We start from the raw sequence: 27152 nt of genomic DNA on the forward strand, positions 1-27152 counted from the left end.
CCCAGCAGAAAGAAAATGCCAGCATTAGGCCCTGCATTATGCCAGCCAATCTGTCCCCTCCCCCCCCTTTTGCAACTCGCTACAGTTATTTATCCATTTATTTATTTTTACATTTACATCCTGATCTTCTTCCAAAAAGCCCAGAGCACTGTACTAGTTATGGTTATCCTCATAATGACCCTGGGAGGGAGGCTACACTGACAGTTAAGTGACTGGCCGAAAGCCACCCAGTAAGTTTCATGGCTGAGTGGGGATTTGAACTCAGGTCTCCTTGGCCCTAGTCCAACACTCTAATCACTACCCCATGCTGGCAAGTAAATGGACCTTGAATATCTAAGAAGCATAGTAGATCCCATAAACTCAGTCTGTCCATCCCTGCCATAGAGGAAGAAATGATTCTGTTATCTTCTGAAAGTGAAGCTGTGTTTTAATGCTAACAGTGAATACTCTTTCTGGTGTCTTTACCTTTCATGCACCCAGGGAATCTGACGCTGAAAGCTTTCTCAAAATCTTCTTCTGACATCCAGCGCCCCAGCTGGCTTACACCACTTTGGGGGACTGGAATAGTATCTCTCTGCTCCTGCGTGACAATCACAGTTTTGCTCTCAATTCTTGCCACGTCCCTTGGATCTGTGCAAGCCAACCAGCTGTAGAGAAAAGCAGGAAGTTTACACTTTGGATATGAGGGTACAATTCCATCTTACATCAAGGCTGTCTAGCACAGTGTGGCCTTTTACAATGGGAAGAATAACAGTAATTCTGCCAATAAACCATCTACTCCTAACAAAGACTTGCTCATTGAAACAAGATTTCTGCTGGGTAAGGAGTGGAGCCAATTCCTAGGTTCTCAGCAGATCTCTTTTTAGATACTGGCTGACATTCTGACTAATGGTGTGCTTACACAACAAACAACGTAGCACTAGTGCTCAACTTAGGCCCCCCAGCTGTTTTTGGACTACAACTCCCATAATCCCCAGCCACAGTGGCAATAGCCAGGGATTATGGAGTTGTAGGCAGAAGGGCCAATGTTGAGCAGCCCTGCACTAGTGCAATAAGATTATGTAGCAGTGCTAAATCATGGGGTGGGTGGGGGGTTATTGCACAATTGCACAAAAGTTCCCTTTAAAAATATTTGTACCACATGTTGCACCCCTGGTATACAAACACAAACATGTTTGTGCAAGTACAACACTAAGCTGCAACACAAGCTCCAGATTTAGCACAACTAGCTAGCGCAACAGCAACATATTTGCACAAGCACATTGTCAGGATGATTGGCAATAGCTCCCCCCCCCCCCACCAAATGTAATCTACTTTACTGATGAAGTATGCTGGAAATACAGACCAATGTATTGCATGTTCTTTTAATACTTGACAAAAGATAAACAACATGCTCATCTCTGCCTGCTAATTCTCCTTTGTGGCAATGAACCGCCATAGGATGATGCACACACTCTCCTCTGCTTCCTCCCTTCTGTGCTGCTGAGCTGCTAATGAGAAGGAATAAGTAGAAGAGGAAATGAGGAAGGGGCATTAGAGTGCATTTTCCTCTTCCCTCCCCCTTGTCATTAACAGCCCAGCAGCCAGCAAGGGAGGAGGCAGAGGCAGCAAAGAGGAGGAAGTCATAAGAACGTAAGAACAGCCCTGCTGGATCAGGCCCATGGCCCATCTATTCCAGCATCCTGTTTCACACAGTGGCCCACCAGATGCCGCTGGGGAGCCCACAGGCAGGAGGTATGTGCATGCCCTCTCTCCTGCTGTTACTCTCCTGCAACTGGTACTCAGAGGCATCCTGCCTGGAGGTGGCCTATAGCCCTCTGACTAGAAGCCACTGATAGACCTCTCCTCCATGAAGTTATCCAAACCCCTCCCAAAGCCATCCAGGCTGTTGGCAGTCACGTCTTGTGGCAGAGAATTCCATAAGTGGATTATATGTGATTTTTATGGAATTTTATTGTATTTTAACTTTTGTAAACCACCTTGGGGTGCTTTATGAAGGACGGTATAAAAATTGAACAAATTTCCCCACTTTCACCTCACATTATTTTGATTTTAACTGTTAAATTGATTTTAATTGTTTTTATTCGTTGTAAACCGCCTTGAGCCATTTTGGAGGGGTGGTATATAAATCAAATAAGTAAGCAAGCAAGCAAGCAAGCAAGCAAATAAATAAATAAATAAATAAAATTGGTGTTTGGCAGTGGGGCAGGTCATTGGACGATGGGATACATGATATGCATCATGTTCAACTAGCAGCAGCAACAGCTCCACATCTCTTGTAGCATCTAGAGATACATGTTGCAGCAACGTGTGAGCATTTTACAGTTCCTGCACACTCTGGCTCACACAATTTGCATTCTCATGTATTCCACAACTGGAAATACAACATAGCAATCATCGAGTAGTCTGTATGATCACAGTAACTTACTCTGTGAAGGTATGCTCACTTACTAGGGAGCACTTCACATTGCAAACAGTGGGATTTATTTCTGAGTAAACAGGCTTAGAAGGAGTATCACACACATATTTGCTTTTTCAAGTTTTAAAGAACCAGAAATCCAGAATTCCATGGTGTATACAGACATAACATTAATAGTAGTCACCATGGATTTTTCTTTCAGTGGGTGAGCTTAGTTTCCTCTGATCTTCCCACTTCAGATAAACTGTTATTCCCTTCAAAGTACTGTACGGATGCTTATTTATTTAAATGTTCATTTCTTATTTTTCTTTTTTTAAAAAAATAAAAGCACAATCAATGTTTTTGAAGTTGCAAAACCCCATGATTGGAGTAGAAATGGAAAAGTGAGTTTGTGACACCACAAGTGAATGCCAATCAGTACTGTACAGAGCTGTCTTCTGTTGAAAATGTACAGAACCTCCCTTTCACCCCTTGAATTATTTTTATAATTATTGTTTGAAGAAGAAGAAGTTGTTTGGGCAGAATGTAGTGAATGTGATTTGCACATTCTCAACTAACACACCCCCAGATTAATTTTATTTCCATATTTTAATTCCATCCTTTCCATAGATCCAAGGCAGCTTACAAAGTACAAATCTCAAACATTGAGAATATAAATGATAAACAATGCAGTTCTATGTGTGTCTGCTCAGAAGTAAATCTTATTGAGTTCAACAGGACTTACTCCCAGATAAATCTATACAGAATTGCAGCCTGGGGATGAAGAGAATATACATTAGTAAGCACTGGCTGATGACCTAACTAAATTACTCCAGAGTAGTCCTATTGAAACTAAATAGAATGTCAACTATTGAGCAGTTACTCTAGTTACTCTCCTCAGTACTGCTGAGTAATACAGTCTGGATATTGCCACAATACATAAAACCAGAAAAAGATTTACAATTTTTTTTTTAAGAGAAAGGTTTTATACACTCAACAACTACATTGTAGGCAAAAATAATTAGGTGATTTCCCCCCAAAAAATACAGATGCAATGGGAAAACCTTTGGCTGCTAGGTAAAGGCACAGAGCCTCTGTCTATAAAAAGAGTGATACCTGAAATAGCAATGACATGGAAAAGAGAAAAGGAAACTCGCCCCCCCCCACCCCCCCGCCAGAAAGTAGCAAGCAGGAGCATTAAACTGGTGATGCAAACGCATGCCAGGCTTAAGACAGACCAAACATCAGGATTCAGTGGACTGTGAGCCAGGCTTCAGCCATTCACACTACACACCCACTTCCACACCACATACCAGTTCTCATATTTGCCCAGCTTCCGAATCATGCCTTGTTCTACCATGAGCTCCAAGATGTTCCTGTTCTCGTCTTCTGATCCATCACAGATATGGATGGCCTCTGGCTGGCACAGCCTGGCATTGCTTTCTATGAAGTCCCTCACACCTGGCACCAGACTCTTCAGATCCCCTTGGATGATCTTTGGGGTGTTGTTCAGCTGTGTCTGCAGTTCTGGTGGCATCGCTTATTCTTTGTAGGGGATGATGAGGGCCTGGATGAACGGCCGGTGATATGGATTACAAACTGGAAAAGATGATCGCATGCAAAAAATCCCAGATTTTTTTTTTTACCCCAGCCATAAATTGGGCTAAGCATCAATTCAGAAGGAATAACCCAAATTGTCTGTGAAGTGTTCTCAAAGATCTCGCATGGACTTTGACAAAAATCAGGTCGATGTACAAAAACACACACTGCCTTCCAGTGGAGATTAGAGGTAAAAGCCCCTGGAGGTGCCAGGGATTGAAACTGGGACCTTCTACATGCAAAGCAGATGCTCTATCATTGAGCTATGGTCCCATCTCCAATGTTGAAAATTATGAACAGTGTTGAACAATTTTCAATCCCCATGTTGAAAACTAGATATCAGTTGAAATATTGGCTGCCAATGGGGCCAAGAGGCACCTTTTCAAATGATGCTTCCCTTATATTTAGCAGGGAGAGAGCAACTGTCCCTATCCAACCCCAGCATAGCAGTCTATGAATATTAACAACAAACAGCAAAATAATAACAGTCACAACAACAATAATAAAAGCTGTTCAGCTCAGCATAGCATCTCTCTGGTAGCTGTTGCTGGTATCTCCCCCTCTCCACCCCAAGACGGCGAGCCCTTTTGGGACAGGAACTGACATTCAGATTCATGAGTAGTTCTATTGAAATTAAGTAGATGTTTAGAATAGCTCCTGAGCAGTACTATTGAATAATGTAGCCTGGATGTCAACTACGGAACTCTTTTCTCATACATTTTTGCTATATAAACCTCTTTGAGAACTTTTTTGTTGTTGTTAGCCGTATTATAATGTTTTATAGTAATAGTAGCAGTAGTGGTAGTAGTAAAACAACAGCAACACTTGCTCAAAATAATCTTAGTGATTAAAAAGATACATATAAGATGGAGGAACAATAAGACATTGCATTGAGATGAATTTGTTTCTATTAAAAACATTTAAGATGCACTCATATTATATTTACTGTTTTGGTGGTGTCCCCAGATTCAGGGCTGGCCTGGATTTTGCTGGTCCTTTTAGGCAGCACGGTGTTGATCTCTTCCAGGGTCCTCTGGTTTCCAAGGAAGCATCTTCTTTGCTTAAATACTCTTCCTCTCTTATAGCCCATCCCATCAGCCAGAGGAAAAGAGGCTTGTCCCTTATGTCACACCATGAAAACATGTCCCTTGGATCCTTGCCAATAATGGATGTCCTCAGGAACAACTAGCAGTCCCCAAAAGATTACCATATAACTGCCTCGATTAATGAATGTCTGACATAGAGGCTTGTCATCATCGCAATTCCAGTGTTTTCAAATCAGTTACGAAACCTCTTGGCTAGGCCAACCTTTGGCCTAATTCTGTCCTGATGAAACACCACCACCCCTCCCCAACCTTCTGGTTACTTCTCAATACACAAGCGAACGGCTGAGAACCACACTGGATTATTGCAACAGCTGGGACTCTGAGGGCACTTGTACGCAACAGACAGAAAAGCGGGTTTCGTAGTCACAGCAACTGTTTGTTGGCTATGAACTGGAGGCTCGCCCGAGGTGTGTTTACTGGCCTTGGAAATATCCCTTGGCAGGAGGGGAAAGGGCAGGTTTGAATAGCAGTCCAAGGGAGAGCAAGGGAACAACATTTGCATGCAGTACACACATTACGTATGAATGGGAAAGTTTAAATTTGGATGCAGGAAGCCTTGAAAGTTCATTGTTGGGATGTTTCTGTCCTCCAAATACTTGCTTCCACTTTTACTAATACTTTCTCTCCTTTTTTGAAACAGGAGTATAATAGAGGAATGGAAATTGGTCCCTTGTCTTAGGTGGATTCCAGATCGCAGACACTGGCTTACAGCCAGCGTGGCACGCAGCCCATGGAAAAGTGGAGGCCCGTGCTAAGTCCATGTGAGTCCAAACAGCATCCTTGCTTCTACCAAGCTTGCAGAGGCTCTTTCACTACGAAGAATTGTGTCACTGCTCCCTTGGTTGTCAATAGTGGGAGCCTCATCTCTGCAGCGGTGATGCAATCATTAGTAGCGATGGGGGCTCTGCAAGCTTGGTAGAAGTGAGGAGGTGGTTTGAACATGGAGTCAGTGGGTGCACCCCATTCTTCCATGGATGGCATGCTATGTTGTACATAAGTGGCTGATTCAACTCCACTCCTCTATTCCAAGGGTGGCTATGGCTATCCATTTCCATCCCCCTCAATGTTCCCTCTAACAGGGATTCCAAGATGTTGTCAACTACAACTCCCACAACCCCCAAGCAAAAGCCACTGGAGCTGGGGATTCTGGGAATTGTAGTCAACAACATCGGGGAATCCCTTTTAGAGGGAACACTGCTCCCCCTCCCCATCTTTCTATCAGTTTCCAACTACTGTGAAGCTGAATCCCTGTGGAACTGGAACACTGACCACACATGCCGTCTCTGCTCCTGATCTTGATGTGTTCAGCTAAACCTGTGCTTAGATCCTACAGGCTTTCCTACTGAATGGAAAGAGTCCTACTTTAGTACAAGAAACGTGCTTCTGCTCTCTGAAGTATGCAACATACCAAGACATTTGCAACTGTCACTCCTTTTTCAAATTTTATTTGAACAAGGCTAGTGCAGACATAGAGGCTCTACACACGAGCGGTGTGTAGATCCTGGGAGGGTCTGGTGGGGAGAGTGGTCTTACCCCTCTCTCCCCGCAGACGATCACTCGCGGAGCCCTGGGTGGCCGGATAAGCTGCCCACATGACTACCAGCTCCATCACAGAGCCGGTAGGGGCTGTGGGGATTGGGGGCCACCCAGCCCCCAGAAGTCCCAGGATGCTCTGCGAGACTGGGAGGCTTGTTTTAGCCTCCTTGCGGGGGTCTCCTCATGAGTCGCCACACCATGGCGACTCACAAACGCCAAAATGGGGTTCGTGGAGCACTCGCTCCGCTAATCTCATTTAAGGGGAGGGCTACTTTGGCTGGCTAGCCACCAGAGAACCACCACGCTTGCCCACGAGCCCAGTGGTTCTCACGATGGGGGGAAACCAGGCTGGGCTCCCCGTTTCCCCCCCATCGTGAGAATAGCCTCACCATGTGGTACCACAGTTTAGTGCGATGTCCCTGTGTCTCAGGAACGTTTACTCCCTCCTCCCCTGCCTGCACAAGAATTCTACTTTAATTGAGATTAAAAACAAACCAAGATTTGTCACAATCTTGTCTATGTGGGGCTGCCTTTGTACGTAGTCCGGAAACTTCAGTTGGTTCAGAACGCGGCAGCCAGGTCGGTCTCTGGGTCATCTCAGAGAGTCCATGTTACTCCTTTACTGATGGAGTTACACTAGCTGCCAATAGGTTTCCAGACAAAATACAAAGCGCTAGTTATAACTTATAAAGCCCTAAACGGCTTAGGCTCTGGGTATTTAAGAGAGCGTCTTCTTCATTACAAGCCCATTACAAATTTGATAGATAAATAAATAAATAAATAAATAAAGTCTGAACTGACCAATCTTAGTTTATTCTAACCATCTTCCTTGAAATAAACTGAAGTGGGTCTCAGATCTCAATTTATATCAAGAAAGTTGGTTAGAATAAACCACTGTCAGTTGGTTCAGACATTCTGACCAAACTTGGTGTGTTTTTAACTTCAACTGGAAGTGGAATTCTTTTTAAGTGGCCTGGGGAGTGAAAACAGTGTGGTCACAAGGCTCAGAGATGTGGCACAAAACCAAGATTTAACTTTGGTTCTGTGTGACTTCTGTACTGCCAGTCATTGTAATGAAAAACACAATATTAGCATAAAATATTGGATATGGACTATGGGTGTGCATAGACTGCAGTCCGAGCTACAGTTCAAATTTGGACCAGTCTGTGGTCTGGTGAACTGGTCTGGTCCAGCTTGGCTGAACCAAGGGCCCATCAGGAGGTTTGAGGCAGTGCCGATGTGGTGGTGGTGGTGAGAGTTACTCACCTAGCCTCCACGGGCTGCTGGGGGAGTGCTGTCACATCAGGAAGCTGCCTGGAGTGGCAGTCATGTTGGTAAGGACCTGCACCTTTATTTATAAAGGTGCTGCTTGCTGCCACCTCTTCCCGTGCCACCTCGAACCACTGGACTAGTCCATGGTTCAGTCAAACCGGACCTAACTGGCTCACCGGACCAGTCTGAATTTGAACTGCAGCTCAGACCATGGTACGTGCACACCCCTAATATGGACAGCAATGCCCCATTCAGGACCCTTTCTCACAAAATTCCTGCAAACCCTGCTCCAGCACTGATTTGCAAAGAAGCCTCACTCCCCGGCTGAACACACTTACATGCTGAACATGCTTTTAAACCAACAACTTAATTCCTTATTAATCTCCATTGGTCCAGTTGCACAAAACTTAGTTTCCACTACACTTATTTATTTTTCGCACTGAACAAAGTGTGTCCAGCTGCACATTAGAATAAGCCTTAGCTTTCTTGTATTTGTATTTAAAATAACGGTGCATTGCACAACTCGGTTCATGGAGCCCTCACCACTGAGCACTGCTATCCTGTGGCACAGCTCCACTGCAGCTGTTTACATGCATGCTGGGTCACTGCCAGTGGTCCAGTTGCCTGTACCCACAACGTACCCCCTTGCTCAGTATGTAAGCCAGTGTCCTTCCCTGTGGCCGTTGCTGGTGTGTTTTCTTTTTAAGATTGTGAGCCCCTTTGAGAAGGCTATTCTCTCATTCCTTTTATTTATTTATTATTTATTTATTATTAAAACTTTTATACCGCCCTTCCAAAAGGCTCAGGGCGGTTTACATTAAAACACCATTAAAATCAGTTAATAATTAAAACAAAAATTACAAAGCATAAAACAATGATTAACAATTAATCATTGTTAATTGATTAACAACGATTAACAATTTTGCTATGTAAAAGTTTTTAGAACTTTTTTTTTTTTGGAAGATGAACAGTGGTTGATAAATATTCTAGATCAGTGATTCCCAACCTGTGGTTCTCAGACCACTAGTGGGCCACAAGAGTACTGCAGGTGGTCAATGAGGTGGGGAAAAATAATGATAATGTAATAATAATATAATCCCACATACTTCTTATGTATCATTTTTGATTTCATATCAATAATAATAATAATAATAATAATAATAATAATAATATAAAAATATTATGGGACTTCCGACTACAAACAGACAAATATCTGCCACACAATACACCAGATATAACTGTAGTCGAGAAGAAAGAAAAACAAGTTAAAATAATCGACACAGCAATACCAAAACCGCCTTGGGATTGTTTTAATGAAAGGCAGTATATAAATTTAACAATAAATAAAAATAAATAAAAAATACCAGGGGATAGCAGAATAGAATAAAAAGAAATAGAAAAAATCACCAAATACAAAGATCTACAAATTGAAATTGAAAGGCTGTGGCAGAAAAAGACCCAAATAATCCCAGTGGGAATTGGCGCCCTGGGTGCAGTTCCAAAAGACCTTGAAGAGCACCTCAACACCATAGGGGCCACAGAAATCACCATCAGCCAATCACAAAAAGCAGCTTTACTGGGAACAGCCTATATTCTGCGACAATATCTATAACAGCAACAAAATTGACAATAAAATCCAGCCATCCCAGGCCCTTGGGAAGGACTCGATGTCTGGATAAAACGAACCAGTCAATAACACCTGTCTGACTGTGTAAATAAATAATAATAATAATTCAATTTCTATACCCTCCCCTTCCAAAAATGGTTCAGGGCAGTTTACACAGAGAAATAATAAATAAATAAGATGGATCCCTGTCCCCAAAGGTCTCACAATCTAAAAAGAAACACAAGATAGACACCAGCAACAGTCACTGGAGGTCCTGTGCTGGGGGTGGAGAGGGCCAGTTACTCTCCCCCTGCTAAATAAAGAGAATCACCACACTAAAAGGTGCCTTTTTGCCAAGTTAGCAGTTCACAATTTGCCAAGCTAGCAGTTAACAATGTAATCCACTATGTTTGTGAGTGAGCATAATATATTAGAAATAGCTGCATTTTTAAAATACTCCTTGATATACAAGTTTGACTCCCATCGGCCATGGGCTATGTTAAAAATGATTAAAATGGCTTGCTTACGTGATGGTCTGCTTCAGTTTTTGATGACGATGCAGTGGTCTGCATAAAGGGAAAGGTTGGGAACTGCTGTTCTAGATACAATAACCATCTCTGGGAAGCACACTGTGCTGGGATGAATAGGGGCAGTTGCTCTCCCCCTGTAAAATAAGAGAGACCCACCACTTTAAAAGGAGCTTGTTTACCCAGTAAGCAGGGGTAATACAGAAGCAAGAGACTCCCTTCTAAACAGACCTTATAGAACAATCCTTATGATACTGCTTGGCTTTGTTAATGAGAACATCACCCAGGGAACACATGCCGGGTGAGTGATCAGGCAGTGCCTGCATCTATTTAACAGAAGCACACCAATCTGGATCAATCTGTCACCTCCATCCACCCAACTGGCATGTGCTTTCTGCTTGGCTTGCACATCATGGCACGTTTCCTGGGTGACAGGGACGTCCAGTAATTCAAGAGCAGGTGGACATCCTGGTGTGGGCCCCCTCCCCAGCGCTCCATTTTTTTTAATGGAACTGAGAGCTAAGAATATAAGAAGGCTGTTCTCATGATCAGCCGCCTAATCTAGGCTAGGGCAGCCCAGCCTGGGTTAGGCTGCTCGCATGGAACAGCGGGATCCATGTGGTTCCCAGCACTCCTGCCCAGCCTAACCCTCCTCTGAAGCTCAGCTCTTAGACGAGGTTATGGGTGTGATGCGTCTCCGCAGGCTGCACGCAGAGCACAGCGCCTAGAGCAGCCCTCTTGATGGGGGAATACTTCTGTATCACATTCCTCGCGTGGTGCATTGTGGGATTCCTCGGGAAAGCCCCGCAGCTTTCCTGGAGCGCCGAACCAGTTCGATCAGCCAGGATTCAAACCAGTTCGAAGGGTGGGGGGGATGCTTTAAGGGACAGGGAAGCTGCTGCCTATCTGTCAGCCCCCCCCCCCCCCCGCTGGCTCTTGCCGAAACAGTGGGCATGCTGGGCTGCAGTGTCCCTGCTTGCACCCTGATCAGCACTGCCACACTCATGGCCGATGCATGTGCATGTGTGTGCTGTGCATGTGCATGTCGGCCATGAGCGGAGCGGTGCAATGCTGATCAGGGCACAAGCAGGAATGCTGCAGCCCAGCACACCCACTGTTTTGGAGGGGGGAAAGCGGCGGCGGGGGGAAGGCGGGGCAGGTGCTGCAGGTAGGCAGCGCCTTCCCTGTCCGTTAAAGCACCCCCCCCCGGCAGTGCATCAACCCCCCCCCCCGCTCCCTACCACTCATGTATGTGGCCAAGCCATGGGACAAGGACGCAGCAGGGAGGGAATGGATATCATCTACGGGGAAGGTAAGTTCAGCCTTCCCCCACCCGCCCAGCCTTCCAGTCGTTTGAATATAGGCTCAAGGTCTCATTTCCCAAGGGGTGGAGATGAGTTTACATTAATGGCATTGCAGCACTTTCCTCAATAGATAGTGCTATAACATTGCTATGTATATATACCACATAAATTCATGCATTAAAAACCATTTAAAGTGCTTGACTTCGAGCCATCTTCCCCGAGACAGACCAAAGTACATCGTATTTAAAGCATGGTAGTTGTAGTGTGTACCGGAGGATAATTGACTGAATGCTTGATCATAACAGCATACTGAACTGCCATAAAAGGTCAATGTTCCAGATTGGGCTGGAACACCGTGCAGGAAGGAATGCGATCACTCCACTCAGCACTGGTGAAGATCAGCAGGGGCGACTCCCACATGGGGCAAGGTGAGATAGTGGCCTCGGGTGGCGAGTGTGCCCTGGGGCAGCAAACTGGGGCACCCTGCTCTTGGTGTCACCCCATCTGCCTGCTGCCCCGCCTCACCTCTACTGACACCTCCCAATCCCTTGCTTTTTTACCACCAGCACCTCTACCCCCTTGCTGCCCCCCCTTTCCTCACTGGCCCCATCCTCCACCGGACTGGCCCCAGTGCCACGCCTCTTCCCCCTTGCTGGGCCATGGGTGTGTCCAGCAAGGGGGGACAGGAGTGCCCACCAGCCCTTCCAGGGGATGCCACAGTTGGTGCTTGATGTTGTAGGTCAGTGACAAGGTAGTGTGCACAGAGCTAGCACAGTAGCCATGATGAGGAAAGGTAAGGAGAGACTGCTTCACTACCGGCCGACACCACCAAGCAGCTGCGGTGCTCGGTCTAGAAGGTGACGCCAGCCTGGTCACAGGAACAGCGGCAGCACCAGGGGATGAGGCAGAATGGAGCCAGCAAGGGGGCAGGGCAGCATCAGGGGCAGACCAGCAAGACGGGACAGGTACAGTAAGGGGGTAGAGGTGAGGGGCGTGTTGCCTTTAGCATCAAACAGCAAAAGGCAACAACTGAAGATCAGACTGCATCCATTCTGCAAGTCTATCCAAACAAGAATGCATAATTTGTAGAAGTTACTGAATACAACAGTGCTCGTTGAATATTTTGTTTTACTTTGGTGCAGAATTTTGATTGGTTTTTTTTAAAGCTCAATGTAGATAGAGCCCTAGGTAAGCCCTCATTAAGAGGACGGCATTTAGTTTTCAGCACCATATTTTAATGATCAAGAAACTGGAAAGTATTCAGAGGGCAGATTTCTATCAAGGAAACATATTTCAGTATGTTCTTATTTGACAGCAGCTCTGTATAAGACGTCCTGAGATATCCAACACCTTGCAAGACTAAATAGAATCTTTAGAATAGATGTTTATTAGTATTGCAAATGTTAACACTCAGTCTGCAGATTTCGGTCACGGTTTTTTGAAGCTATCTGCTGGTTCAAAAATATCAGAATCAAATGGTTAACCCTACATCACATGTTAGGGGTAAAGCTGGACTTGGATATGCTAACAATTAATTTTAAATTATTCTGATAGTGATGCTTAGGGATCTATTAAGGGATTGCCACATAATTTGTTGGTGGCAGCAAGACATTGTTTGAGCAAGATAATGGAAATCTGCTTCATATCCTATGGTCTTAAGAAAAGCCCTGCTGGACCACCCCAAAGGTCCATCTTGCCCAGTTTCCCCCTACCACAGTGACCAATCAGATGCCTCCAGGAAGCCCACAGAAAGGCAAAAAGGAAGTAGCCTCTCCCAGTGTTTGCCTCATAGGAACACAGGAAGCTATCTTATATTGAGTCAAACCATTAGTCCATCTAGCTCAGTATTGTCCAGACTGACTAGCAGCGGCTTTTCCAAGGTTAAGAACGTAAGAACAGCCCTGCTGGATTAGGCCCAAGGCCCATCTAGTCCAGCATCCTGTTTCACACAGTGCCCCACAAGATGCCGCTGGAAGCCTACAGGCAGGAGTGGAGGGCATGCCCTCTCTCTTGCTGCTACTCCCTTGCAACTGGTATTCAGGTACTCAGAGGCATCCTGCCTGGAGCTGGCCTATAGCCCTCCGACTAGTAGCTGTTGATAGACCTCTCCTCCATGAGGTTATCCAAACCCCTCTTAAAGCCATCCAGGTTGTTGGCTGTCACCACATCTTGTGGCAGAGAATTCCACAAATTGATTGTGCATTATGTGAAAAAGTACTTCCATTGGTTGGCCCTAAATTTCCTGGCAATCAATTCTATGGGATGTCTAGTGTTATGGTTCGTTATGGTCCTGGTTCTAGTGTTATGTGAGAGGGAGAAGAATTTCTCTCTATCCACTTTCTCCACACCATGCATGATTTTATAGACTTCCATCATGTCTCCCTGCAGTCGTCTTGTTTCTACAGGCAGTAGTCTCTCTCAGCCCTACCTGGAGATGCCTCACAGTGAACCTGAGACCTTCTGCATGCGAAGACCCCTGCTAACTTGGCAAAGACGCACCTTTTAGCATGGTGATTCTCTTTATTTAGCAGGGGGAGAGTAACTGGCCCTATCCATCCCCAGCACAGTACCTCCAGTGACTGTTGCTGGTGTGTCTCTCATGTTTCTTTTTAAATTGTGAGCCCTTTGGGGACAGGGATCCATCTTATTTATTTATTATTTCTCTGTGTAAACCACCCTGAGACATTTTTGGTATAGAAATTGAATTATTATTATTAATTTATTATTATTATTATTAACAATAATAATAATAAAGCAGATGCTCTACTACTGAGCTATGGCCTCATCCCCTAAGGAGGATTATCTTACAGTTTTCACATGTGGTTACCCATCTAAATGTAAACCAAGGTGGACCCTACTTAGTAAAGGGGACACGCTCGCTACCACAAAATCAGGTCTCCTCCTCCAGCAACTAGTATTTAGAGGTATACTGCCTCTGAAGCTGGAGGTTCGATATAGCTGAGTATTCCTTTCCAAAGCTATCTAAGATATTGGACTCTATTTTGTGACAGGGAATTCCATACATCAGTTATGTGTTGTGTAAATAGGCACTTTCTTTTGACTGTCCTGAATCAACTGCCAAACAATTTCATTGGAGAACCACAAGCTCTAGTATTAACCTCTGCTAACTGGGCAGAGTTGCCTATTTAAGGTGGTAGCTTTCGTATTTAGCAGGGGAGAGCAACTGGCCCTACTCTAGCCAGCACAGCATCCCTCCCAGTAAGTGTTGCTGATGTCTCCCATGTGTTTCTTTCTAGATTGTGTGCCCTTTTAAGACAGAAAACCATTGTATCATTCCTTTCCCCTAATCTATTTTGCTATATTAACTGGTGTGTGAATTTCTTTGCTGAAAAGTGGCATACAACTAGTCATAGTTTTACTAGAAGAGAAGGAGGAAAACTTTGGCCTAGTTCACACAATCATTTGAATCTAGGTTCAATGTGGGTTACTTACATTAATGTGATGTTTAATTTCTATACTGCCTTTCATTAAAACAATCTCAAAGTGGTTCACACAAAAGGTAAAAAAAAACCCCACTAATTTTTATTATTATTATTATTTCTTGTTTACACAGTCAGACAGGTGTTATTGACTGGTTTGTTTTATCCAGACATCGAGTCCTTCCCAAGGACCTGGGATGGCTGAAGTTTATCATCAATACTGTTGGTTATTATAGATATCGTAGCAAAATATAGGTTGTTCCCAGTAAAGCTGCTTTTTGTAATTGGCTGATGGTGATTTCTGTGGCCCCTATGGTGTTGAGGTGCTCTTCAAGGTCTTTTGGAACTGCACCCAGGGCACCAATTACCACTGGGATTATTTTGGTCTTTTTCTGCCACAGCCTTTCCATTTCAATTTGTAGATCTTTGTATTTGGTGATTTTTTCTATTTCTTTGTCTTCTATTCTGCTATTCCCTGGTATTGCTATGTTGATTATTTTCACTTGTTTTTCTTTTTTCTCGACTACAGTTATATGTGGTGTATTGTGTGGCAGATGTTTGTCTGTTTGTAGTCGGAAGTCCTATAATATTTTTACATCTTCATTTTCTACAACTTTTTCAATTTTATGGTCCCACCAATTTTTGGCTACAGGTAGCTTGTATTTTTTGCAGATGTTCCAGTGTATCATCCCTGCTACCTTGTCATGCCTTTGTTTGTAGTCAGTCTGTGTGATCTTTTTACAACAGCTGATTAGGTGGTCCACGGTTTCATCTGCTTCTTTACAAAGGCGGCACTTGCTGTTTGTTGTGGATTTTTTGACTTTTGCTCTTATTGCATTTGTTCTTAGTGCCTGTTCTTGCGCAGCCAGTATTAGCAACCATTCTTAAGCCATTGCCAGGTCTTGGTGATGTCTGATTTTCCACTTATATTGTGCAAATATTGACCATGCAGGGGCTTATTTTTCCATTTTTCTGCTCGGTTCTTGACTTGTTCTTTCTTGTAGGCCTGCTTTCTTTCATTGGTGTTGAATAGTTTTGCGTTATTGACCATTTGAAGTGCATCTTCTTCACTGTCCTTGATATATTCTTCAAGGCCTCTTTTCTCCTCCTCTACTGTTTGATGGACTTGCAGCATTCCTCTTCCACCTGAGCTGCGAGGGAGGTATAGCCTATCGACATCACTGCGGGGGTGCAGAGCATGATTGATGGTCATGATTTTCCTGGTCTTACGATCTAGCGTCTCTAGCTCTGCCTGGGTCCAGTTTATTATTCCTGCAGTGTATCTGATAACAGGTATAGCCCAGGTGTTTGTGGCTTGTATGGTGTTCCCGCCATTGAGTTTGGACTTGAGGATTTTTCTAACTCTCCTGATGTATTCACTTCCCATTTTTCTTTTCACTTCAGTGTGTGCGATCTTATCAGCCTGGAGAATGCCCAAGTATTTGTAAGGTTCTTTCTCTTCCAGGTTCTTGATCTTGCTTCCATTGGGCAGTTCTATTCCTTCTGTTTTTCTTAATTTCCCTCTGTTCATTATTAATGCAGCACACTTGTCTAGTCCAAACTCCATTGCTATATCGCTACTGAATATACGGACAGTGTTTAGCAGTGATTGGATTTCTGACTGGGACTTTCCATACAACTTCAGATTGTCCATGTACAGCAGATGGTTGATTTGACTTGATGTTTTAGATGTTTGGTATCCAAGGCCTGTTTTGTTTAGTATTTGTGAAAGTGGGGTCATGGCGATTACAAACAACAGAGGGGATAGTGAGTCCCCTTGGAAAATGCCTCTTCTAATGCTAACCTGTCCAAGTTTCTCGCCATTGATTGTTAACTGTGCACTCCACATGCTCATTGCTTTTTTTATAAATATCTGAATGTTTTTGCTGACACCAGTTGTTTCTAAACATTTTAGTATCCATGTGTGAGGCAACGAATCAAAGGCTTTCTTGTAGTCAATCCATGCAACACTTAGATTGGTTTTTCTTCTCTTGCAGTTTTCTAAAATCATTTTGTCAATCAGCAGCTGGTCTTTTGTGCCTCTGGTGTTCGGACAATTTCCTTTCTGTTCAACTGGAAGCTGTTTGTTAGTTAATAAGTGTTGCATCACTTCATCTGCTATTATTCCAGTTAATCATTTCAACATGGTTGGCAGGCAGGTGATCGGTCTATAATTACTTGGAACTGCACCTTTTGCTGGGTCCTTCATGATGAGATGAGTTTTCCCAGTTGTTAGCCGTTGTTCAACATCACCGCCTTGCAAAATGTGATTGAACTGTTTTGATAGTTGTTTATGAAGGCTTGTTAGGTGTTTAAGCCAAAAGCCATGCAGTTCATCGTCGCCTGGAGCAGTCCAATTTTTAATTTTCTTTGCTCTTTCACTTATTAATTCTGGTGTTATTATTAGATCTTGCATTTGTTGGTTACATTTTTTGACCTCTTTCATCCAGCCTGCTTTTTTATTATAATCTATTGGATTGTCCCATAATTTCCCCCAGAATTGCACTGTTTCTTCTTTATTTGGTGTTTCTACGTTTCTTGCAGTTTCTCCTTCTATACTTTGGTAGAAACATCTCTGATTTGACTGGAATTGGAGATTCTGTCTGTGTTGTGTAATTCTGGCTTCATACCTGCTAATCTTCTTTGACACAGCTGTTATTTGCTGCTTTATTATTTCCAGGACTTCTCTAATTTTCCTTGAATCTAGGTGGTATTATTATTATTATTAATTCGATTTCTATACCACCCTTCCAAAAATGGCTCAGGGCGGTTAATACAGAGAAATAATAAATAAATAAGATGGACCCTTGTCCCCAAAGGGCACACAATCTAAAAGATACATAAGATAGACACCTGCAACAGTCACTGGAGGTACTGTGCTGGGGGTGGATAGGGGGTGGACGTTAACCCACATTAAACCTAGATTTTATCAGTTGTGTGAACCAGACATCTGTCCATCCACTTTCTTCACACCCTATGTAATTTTAAAAAAACTTTTGTCATCCTTTTTCTATACTGGAAAGCCCTAAACCCCCTCAACTTCTCTCAAAGGGCAGATATGCTCCCAATTCCCAACTTTTTCAGTTGGCAATGGTTATTAAAAGTTCCCCAGATGGCCAAAATAGATAAATTCAATGAACAAAATCTGCCAAAAAAATATTGTTTTGTCTGTGTGATTTATTGCATGCTAGAATGTGTGTTGCAGTATTACAAGGCTTGATAGATATATTGCATCTAATATTGTTGAAAAATAGGGATGTGCAATTCAATTCGCCCATGAATAAATTTGGGCCAAATTGGGAATGATTCAATTATTCTACCACAAATCAAATTACCCTGAAAACAAAGGGCCAGATTCAGGGTAGAAGAGAATCACCCCCGATTCAATCTGAATTGATTTGGGCATTTTGAGGCCCCTTTTGCTGGAACAGGTCAAAGTGGGGGTGATTTGTTGAAGCAGCTGGCCAAGCCAGTTGCTTTCAACAAATCAATTCAGGGGTCTGCAATTTGATTCGAGGTTGAATCAAATCAAATCGCAGATTCTGATTCATATACACCCCTACTGAAAATCAAAGTCATCGAAAAATGCAGACCTTAACTCTTCAGTGTACTGTTTTGTGAGCAAGAATTCCAGCTGCTGCACGAGCTTCCAAATATCCCAGGAGCAGAGCTTTTTGTTGCTTTTAACCAAAGATTAGTGACTTCCTAATCTCAGAAGTGTGTTTTTGCCTTCTTTTTAAAGTCTTTCATTATATTTTCAAAAGTTAAGGATGAAAACAGTCAAGCAATTTGGAACGTCCTTGATGACACCGAGGCCAAGCAGTGCTTGATAAAACGCAAACCGCATGAAGCATGAAGGCTAGAAGAAATTGCAGGTTGCTCAAAGAGATTATTTGCACTCAAAAAAGGTCACAGCAAAGGCAACGGAGTGCCAGGCTTCCCACACTTTGGACCTACATGCATAACACAGCAGAATGCAAAACAAAACCTCTGTTTGCACTATTGGAGAGATGTCCTAACCATTTTGGAGAACTCCTTTCCTGTCTTGTAGACTTAAAGATTAACAGGATTTTCTTTGAGAAAACAGAGTTAAATAGTTCTCCTCAAAAAGCTGTCTACAAAACAATTTGCAAAAAGTAATTGGATTTAATGGCTGGCTCTGTCTAGCCAATATGGCCAATGGTTGATAGTCCTTATAAGAAGTTGCTTTGCAGCAAGTCAGGCCATTGGACCACCTACCTCAGTATTGCCTGCAGTGACCGACTCTGGCTCTTCCCCCCACCCCTAAATAACTTTTTATTCAATTTTTCACAACATAAGATCCACACACGCACACACACTCTTCAGGCTTCAGAGAGGAGTATTTCCCAGACCTAACTTAAGCTGCCAGGGATTGAATCTGGGACCTGCACACAAAGCAAATGTTATTCCATTGAGTTCTAGTCCTTCCCCGAAGGACCTTATTTGCCATAATCTTGTCAAATCCCCTTCTAAAGCCATCTAAGCCAATGGCCGCCACCACATTCTGGCAGGAAATTTCATAAACATAAATTGTGTGAAGAACTACTTTCTTCTTTCCCTGGTAGCTTTAGGTAGGGCTGAGAAAGACTCCTGTCTAAAGCCCTGAAGAGCCGCTGCTGGTCACTGCAGACAATACTGAACTAAATGGTCTGACTTTCTTTTGACTCTCCTGAATCTGTTGCCAGTTTCATCTGATGACCTACTGAGTATTGTGAAAGGGAAAGAAAAATGTTTCTATCCACTTTCTCTGCATGATCTTCAATATGTGGGGCAGCCTATGTATGTGGTTCGGAAACTTCTGTTGGTCCAAAATACGGCGGCTAGACTGGTCAGGAATTATTTCTCAGAGAGATCATATTATGCCTGTTTTAAAGCAATTGTATTGGTTACCAAAAGGTTTCAGGGGGAAACACAAGGTGCTGGTAATTACCTTTAAAGCCCTAAATGGCTTAGGACCGAGTTACCTGGGTAGAGCGCCTTCTTCTGCATGATCCCCACCACACACTGAGGTCACACAGAGAGGTTTTTCTCTGGATGCCGCCACGAAAAGACTGTTTCAAAGGTGACTATTGCTGGGAAGGGGCCTTCCGTGGTTGATAAAGTGACCACTTGGCAGTTCTCTATAGTTTGCTAGCCGGTGAAGCATATGACATGGAGTGCGCTGTGCTCCTCACCTTCTGAACCTTCTGGAGCGTATCATCAGTCTGCTCTGAGAAGAGGCTAGAGGCCTCAAAGGGCAGGTCCTTGACCCTTGCCTGGGCCTCATAATGCAGTCCCGATGAACACAGCCAAGTATGTCATCTGAGCACCACTGATGTAGCCATCACCTTAGCCACACACATTCCACTGAATGTCAGGCCAAATAAAGTTCCTGTTTTGCCACCTTAATGGTCTCATGGAAAAATGCTTTTGCTGGATCCCTCTTGTCCTGTGGGAGGAGATGCAGAAAGGGACCCACCTTTTCCCACAAAAAGTGGTTACATCAGGCATTATAAGCCTGATAATTGGCTACCCTTAAGTGGAGGGCCGAGGCTGAATAGCCTCCTCCCGAAGGAGTCCAATTTCCTGCCTTCTTTGTCACTCGGTGCCGACTGGCTGTGACCTCTAGTCCTCTGCAAGGACATCTCCACGACAACAGAATTCAGTGTGGGGTGATTTTTCAAAAAGGTCGTATCATCCTGTAGTTGCACCCGGAAGAAATATTCCAAATGCCTGCTTGGTTGAGAAAGCGCCGCCAGCTTCTTCCAGTGAGCCCACATAACCTTTAACAACGCTGAGTTCAGGGGCAAGGTGGCCGGTACCTTGGTCTCAAAATTGATAAGGCTGAACAACGGGTCCAGGTCTCCCTTCTGCTGGTTACCGAGGCTCATGCCCAAGGCTGAAGCCATCTGGGCTACATAAGCAGAATATAGCTTGAGGTCCTCTGATGGGGAGACAGGTTTTGAGTCAGATTGTATGTCGAGTGGGGATGAGCCCAAGGAAATGACTTCAGAATCCTGGGAGCTAGCATTGCTCTCATATTTGGGCTCCTGGGAAGCCAAAGGGTCTTGAGCCACGGGTGCTGAACCCAAAGGGGAGCCTGGTTTGCTGCCCGGATTGTCCAATATTGAAGTGGAAAGTTCTTGGACAGGCACGGTTGCCTGATGCACCACTGGAACCAAAGGGGGTGTTCACGACACTTGTTTCAATCCCCAGAGGAGCATTGCGATGAGCGGGAATGCGGCCTCCCTTCAGAGTGTGAGGGGTTCACGCCAACTCATCATCATTACTGGTTTTCCATACATGGGACCTTCTGAAAAACGGGACCCATAGCGGGGTTGAACATAGTCCAAATAGTCAGACTGATAGCCAATTGGTATCAATTGCACGATCCAGACTCCCAGCGCCATGCGCCATAAGAAGGCTCACTGTCAACCAAGAGAGAGTGATATTCTGGTGCCCGGTATCGATCTGGATACGATTGATCAGGATGGTCCCAGGAACGATCCTGCCTGTAAGTCTAGGAGCATTCTTCTGAGCCCCAGTGGGCGCCATGGTCTCTAAGAGGGACACTCTTGGTGTTTTCGAAGGGGCAACCGGCGCCTAGGCAGCCACGATGCATCTTCTGCGGGCTTGGAGAATAGGCCTCTTCTTCTGATGAAGCATAACCTGGTTCATCCAACGCCACCGAACGTTCCCTACTCAATCTAGCCTGATTGTGGGCCAAGTCCAATGACTCAGCAGCCACAGGCGAGCTAGGCCTTGTTGACACTGATGACTTCTGCCCAGGATGATCCGAGGCCACTTTAGTATTCTTGGCCACAGGGGCCTCCGACATGGGAACCTCCACTGTTCTCTTTTTCTTGGGTATAGGAGGAAGGAGTCGACCTGCCAGCAAGTCACCCTGCAACTTCACCTTCTTCTTCATCTTCAGTACTGATCCCGAGGAATTCGGGGAGGACTTCGGTACCACAGGTGCTTGATGTTGAGGGAGGTCTTCCGAGCACACCGGCTCACTCGACGCCGTCAAATGCCAAGCGGTAGAGGACACCAATACTGGTACCAGAGTCGGGTTTTCAGCCTCCACAGGAGCAGACACCACATGCTCCGATTGTACCAATGAAGCAATTTTTACGGACTGCTCCAATGATAAGGCTTCCGAGGAATGGAGAGCCAGATCCCACAGGGCTGTGCGAAGGTGAGAAGTCCTATTTTTGCGAGCCTGCTTCGTGAACTTCTGGTAGTGGACAGGTCTCAACAATGTGGGATTCCCCCAAGCACAAGAGACACTCGGTATGAGTATCGAGGAAAGGGATCTTAGATCCGTATCAAGTACATTTTTTAAAGTTCATCGTGCCCGGCATAAACGCCGAAGGCCAGCCGACCACTATACTCCGTCCCGGCTGGAATCAGAACTCCAAGGAAGGGAAAAACCCGCAATAACCAAAACGCCAAGGGAAAAATGCTACTACGTGAAAGAATAAAGAAAGAAAGGAAGGAAGAAACAAAATTTTGTAAAGAAGCAGGGAGAAAAACAACAAGGGGACAGCAAGATCCTGCTCATTGCTGAGCTGCAAACTCCACGATGTTCACTGAAGTGCGGACAAAGAAAGATTGAGGGGATGAGGAGTGGCGCAGCCGCATATAGCAAGAAAATTGAGCTTGTTAGATTCCGATGAGGTCTCTGCACAAGTGCATAGCCCATTTGTGTAGAAGTCAAAGACCACATCGAAGAAAGCTAATTCCATGCTAGGAATCATGAGGAGGGAGTTTGATAATAAAACTGCTAATATTTTAATGCCCTTATTCAAATCTATGGTGAGGCCACATCTGGAGTACTGCGTACAGCTTTGGTTACTGTTATCTTAAGAAGGATATTGTTGCAGAACTGGGAAAGGTGCAGAAGAGAGTAACCAAAATGATCAAGGGCCTGGAGCACCTTCCTTATGAGGCTAGGCTACAACATGTGGGGCTCTTTACCTTGGAAAAGAGGCAACTAAGGGGAGACATGATCCAAGTGTATAAAATTATGCATGGAGTGGAGAGGGTAGACAGAGAGAAATTTTTGTCTCACAACACTAGAACCAGGGGTCACCCCATAAAACTGAAGGTTGGGAAATTTAGGACCGACAAGCAGAAGTACTTTTTCACACAGTGCATAATTAATCTAGGGAATTCCTTGCCATGGGATATGGTGATGGCCACCAGCTTGGATTGCTTTAAAAAGGGTTTAGACAGATTCTTGGAGGGCAGGTCTATCAGTGGCTACTAGTCTGATGGCTGTGGGCCATCTTCAGCCTCAGAGGCAGAATGCCTCTGAGTACCACTTGCAGTGGAGCAACAGCAGGAGAGAGGGCATGCACATACCTCTTGCCTGTGGGCCTCCCAGAGTCATCTGCCTGGCCACCTTAGAAAACAGGATGCTGGACTAGATAGGCCTTGGGCCTGATACAGCAGAGCTCCTGCTATGTTCTAAACTAAATATTGCACAGTCACCATAAGCCTCCCATGATCTTTCCTCCAAGGGAAGCCAGAAACTGAGTAGCTCTGTACCCCTGGAACTTCTCATTGCTTGGAAAAGGACATGTAGCAATATTTCAAGTGAGCTATCCACCTCAAGCCACAGCTAGTTTAGGCTCCATCAATAGCCTGATTCAGATTTTATGAAAATGCCCCGCTGTAGCCATGTACAATGGGAGGAAGGGAGAGGAAGTCCAACCCCTACCGCATCATGAGCCCCACTGCTCACACTTACAGTGGGATCCGTCTGAAGAAGGCAGAGCCTACCTGTGATGGTACAAGGGTGGATTGTTCCAGTCTTGCAGGCACAGGAGCACCCACCATCATGGGTAGGGCTGTGCCCTCTTCAGACAAGCCTCACTGTAAGCGTGAGTGGAGGAGCATGAGGGCAACTGACTGTGACGGGGGTGGGACTTCCTCTCCATTTGTCTTGTACATAGCTACAGCAGGACATTTTTATAACCTCTGAAGGGCTCAAGTAGATGTGAAATTAGGATTTTTTTTTGTCCCAACAATCATCACTTTGCACTTACACTAAATCTCACTCACCGTTTTCTTGCCCATTCAATTTGGAAAGATCTCTTGGAACCTCTTCACAGTTTGCTTGACATACCTGACATTATTTTCAATAATGTCAGGCAGTGCCATCTAGAGGACCAAGAAAACTCTGCCATGTGGAGGCTCAAAGACAGCCTTCCTGTTGAAACGTACACCAACACCATATTTGATTTGCTAGTGGACTGAAGAGCTCCTTGATATAACCCAAAGCAATGCTGCAGATCTATCACCTCATCTAAGTTTATGACTATCAACATTTGGTTTAGGAAGCGTATTTGCATTGCTTTCGCCTATAGTCTGATGCTTGGCTTGCTTCCTTATCCTTATCCAAACACATGCACTTCTCAGAACATGTAGTCTGAAACCCAAGATGAAATGTGGAGTGGAGAACTTCAGGAGCATCGAAGCTTTGGTTGTCCAGAGCTTAGATATTGCTAAAGTTCTGCATTCTTGACAAGCATCAGCAATCAAGTTTGTCCTTTGGCATGCCAACGCAATTCAGTGTCAACAGCCCTTCCTGTTATCTGCACCTGATTACCCAGCTGGCTTGCGTCCCCAGGGATGAGGAACTAATCTGATCCCTTTGATGATATTGTGTACTACTTCCAGCTGATTAAAAAAACTAGAAAGTAGTAAACAGATCAAAAGGGAGCTCTGACCCTTTGGGCCAAGAGGAAAACACCATGTTTGCTAAGTGCAAAGAAACAGAAGTCCAAAGAAAAGGGTTTGTGCAATTGTATCTTGTTTACTTGAAGAGCAAAGAGCATCTGCGTACTTTCCAAATTAAACCCTACAAGAGTGTCACTAAAGATCTGCTAAGTGTGCTTCCGTACTTAGGGTGTTGTTGTGACACCACAGTCCCTACGCTAACAGCAAGGAGCCAGTCACATTTCCAGTGCCTTCTTTTGGAATTTATCTTTACATTACAGTGCTACAACGTTGCAAGTCAATTGAAGAAAAATAGCTGTATTTTCCCATTGTAGGAGTTTGACATTCTGGGGGTTGTTTTCAATATGATTCTGCCAAGCCGATGCATTTTACCCGTTGTAGTGTGTAATCTGGAAAGCGCCTAGGTCATGTTTGATCAGGGAGCATTAAGTGTAGGGGTGTGCAATTTGGGTTTTCGGTGATTTGGTTCGGGACCCGAACCAAATCACCCCCGTTCTGTTCTGTGCCAGAATCTGGGCTACCCGAATCACCCCTGATTCGGTTCGGATTCGGATTAAATCCGAATCTGAATCGATTTGGGTATGAAAAACGGGTCCCAGGGGCAAAATAGTGGGGTGTGGTGGTAGTGCCCAATGGTTGGAGGCTACCACCCAAATTTCAGGGGGATGGGGCAAAGGGCTGATTTTTGGGGAATTTTTGAAGTTTTAGTGTCTTTGGGGCAGATCGGGGGCATAGCGTGGGATCTGGGCAAAAAGAGTGGGGTGGGGTGGTAGTGCCTAATGGGTGGAGGCTACCACCCCAATTTCAGAGTGATTGGGTAGAGGGCTGATTTTTGGGGAATTGTTGGAGTTTACGCGTCTTTAAGGTTTTTCCCCATAGAGAAGCATTGAGGTGTCAGCAAATGTATAGCTTCACGCGGGGAGCAAAGGGGTGGCCTAGAGCAGTGTGGGGTTGGTGGTAGTGCCAGGTAGGGGCAAGGAAGCTACCTGAATTTTTTCAAAGGATTTGGGCAGAGGGCTGATTTTTTGGGAATTGTTAAAGTTTACGCGTCTTTAAGGTTTTTCCTCATAGGGTATGCATGGAGCTTTCAGCAGCCCCATAAGTGCACTTGGGGGGTGCTGGGGTGGCCCAGAGCGAGTGGTAGTGTAGTGCACATAGGGTGCCAACCACCCCCATGGGTTTCTAACCCATGGGGTACAGGGTTCTGTTGTTTCAGAGGTATTCTGAGTGTGGATTCTATGATAGCTAATGATATTTTCAATGAAACACCATGAATCCACTCTAATTTGCTGCATATTAGCTCCTTTTTTATTTAATTTCTATGTGAATGACTTAATCCAGCGACTACAAGTTACGGATATACATGCTCCCAAATTGGCTGATAAATATCTATCGATTCTTATGTACGCCGATGATGCAGTGATCCTGTCCCAAACCAGAATAGGTTTAAAGAAAGCTTTGGGAGTGTTGGCCGATTACTGTAAAGTACAGATAGCAATAAATTACACCAAAACAAAGATTCTTCGTTTCAGCACAAGAAATCGTAGCTTCAACTGGTCAATTGATGGCCGTAGGATAGACCAGGTAAAGCAATTCAAATATCTAGGGGTAGTTTTCCAGTTTAATGGCCATAAAACTGCCCATATGAGATCTGCTGTAGATAAGGCCAAACGAAGTATCACAGCTATACTAAGATTTTATCGGTCTCAAGGGGGTCATTACATTCCAGCTGCTATCAAACTTTACATGGCTAAAGTAGTCCCCCAACTTCTTTATGGAACACAATTGGGGTAATATTCCAATTTTGACGAACTCGAGAAAATCCAAACAGGCTTTCTGAGAACGCTATTTGGCGTACCCAATTGTGTGCCCAACGTGGCAGTTCGCCGGGAGGCGGGTCTACTCAAATTGGAATCCAGGGCATGGCTAGTAAGAATATTTTATTGGATTAAACTCCACCTTTATCCAATGGGACTAATCCCTAAATTCTTATCAGCTGAGGTACAATCATCCTGGAGTAGGGACATAACAGATAAACTTAGTCAAAGCGGACTATCTCCCGTCCTGTTGCTGGAGGCCGGTGAAAATACAGCCCGCAGACTGGTGAGACAGAGACTGATAGATATAGAAATACAAACTGAGAAGGCCAATTTACCGTTTTTCTACAAATCAATTTATGCTAAGGCGGACCTTACTCCTGCAATATATTTATTCAAAATCACCTTAAGAAAATTTAGATGGGCCTTCTCTAGGGCCAGGTTTAATGTTTTCCCATCGGCTTTACTCTATGGGAAATATGCAAAACTACCTTATGAAGAAAGGAAATGTCCTTGTGATCAAGCGGTTGAAACATTGGCTCATATTTTATTGAAATGCCCTATATATCAGGACATAAGGCACCAACTAATTGGCCCATTACTAAAAGACCTGAATGGAAAAGATGATGACCAGACGGTAACGTTTCTACTAAATGACAAGGATACAGCAACCTCAGCCGCAGTAGCTAAGTTTTGCTATGTGGCCTTAAGATTACGGCCCTTAAAGAAATAGAGTTTTTGAGGCTTTGGAGAAGCTATAATATATATATATAAGTACTCCATTAGAAATGATTAATTGG

General features: G+C 44.4%; 1 protein-coding gene across 3 annotated transcripts in view; it reads right to left on the reverse strand.

Annotated features, from left to right (window-relative positions):
* Positions 1-27152, reverse strand: part of PCK1 (phosphoenolpyruvate carboxykinase 1) — a 49448-nt gene that overhangs the window by 11148 nt on the left and 11148 nt on the right. Inside the window, exons 2-4 of one of the 3 annotated variants that reach the window (XM_053244544.1) lie at positions 10045-10181; positions 3712-3965; positions 466-647 (exon numbers count right to left, since the gene is read on the reverse strand). In XM_053244544.1, coding sequence (XP_053100519.1) covers positions 466-647; positions 3712-3935 — 406 coding nt within the window. In that variant the 5' untranslated portion in view covers positions 3936-3965; positions 10045-10181. Of the gene's footprint in view, positions 1-465; positions 648-3711; positions 3998-4943; positions 5318-10044; positions 10182-27152 lie in introns of those variants that run through there. The other 2 variants (XM_053244543.1, XM_053244542.1) reach the window with 2 other exon arrangements.

This window comes from Hemicordylus capensis, chromosome 4 (genome assembly GCF_027244095.1).
Source record: "Hemicordylus capensis ecotype Gifberg chromosome 4, rHemCap1.1.pri, whole genome shotgun sequence".
NCBI classification, from domain to species: domain Eukaryota; kingdom Metazoa; phylum Chordata; class Lepidosauria; order Squamata; family Cordylidae; genus Hemicordylus; species Hemicordylus capensis.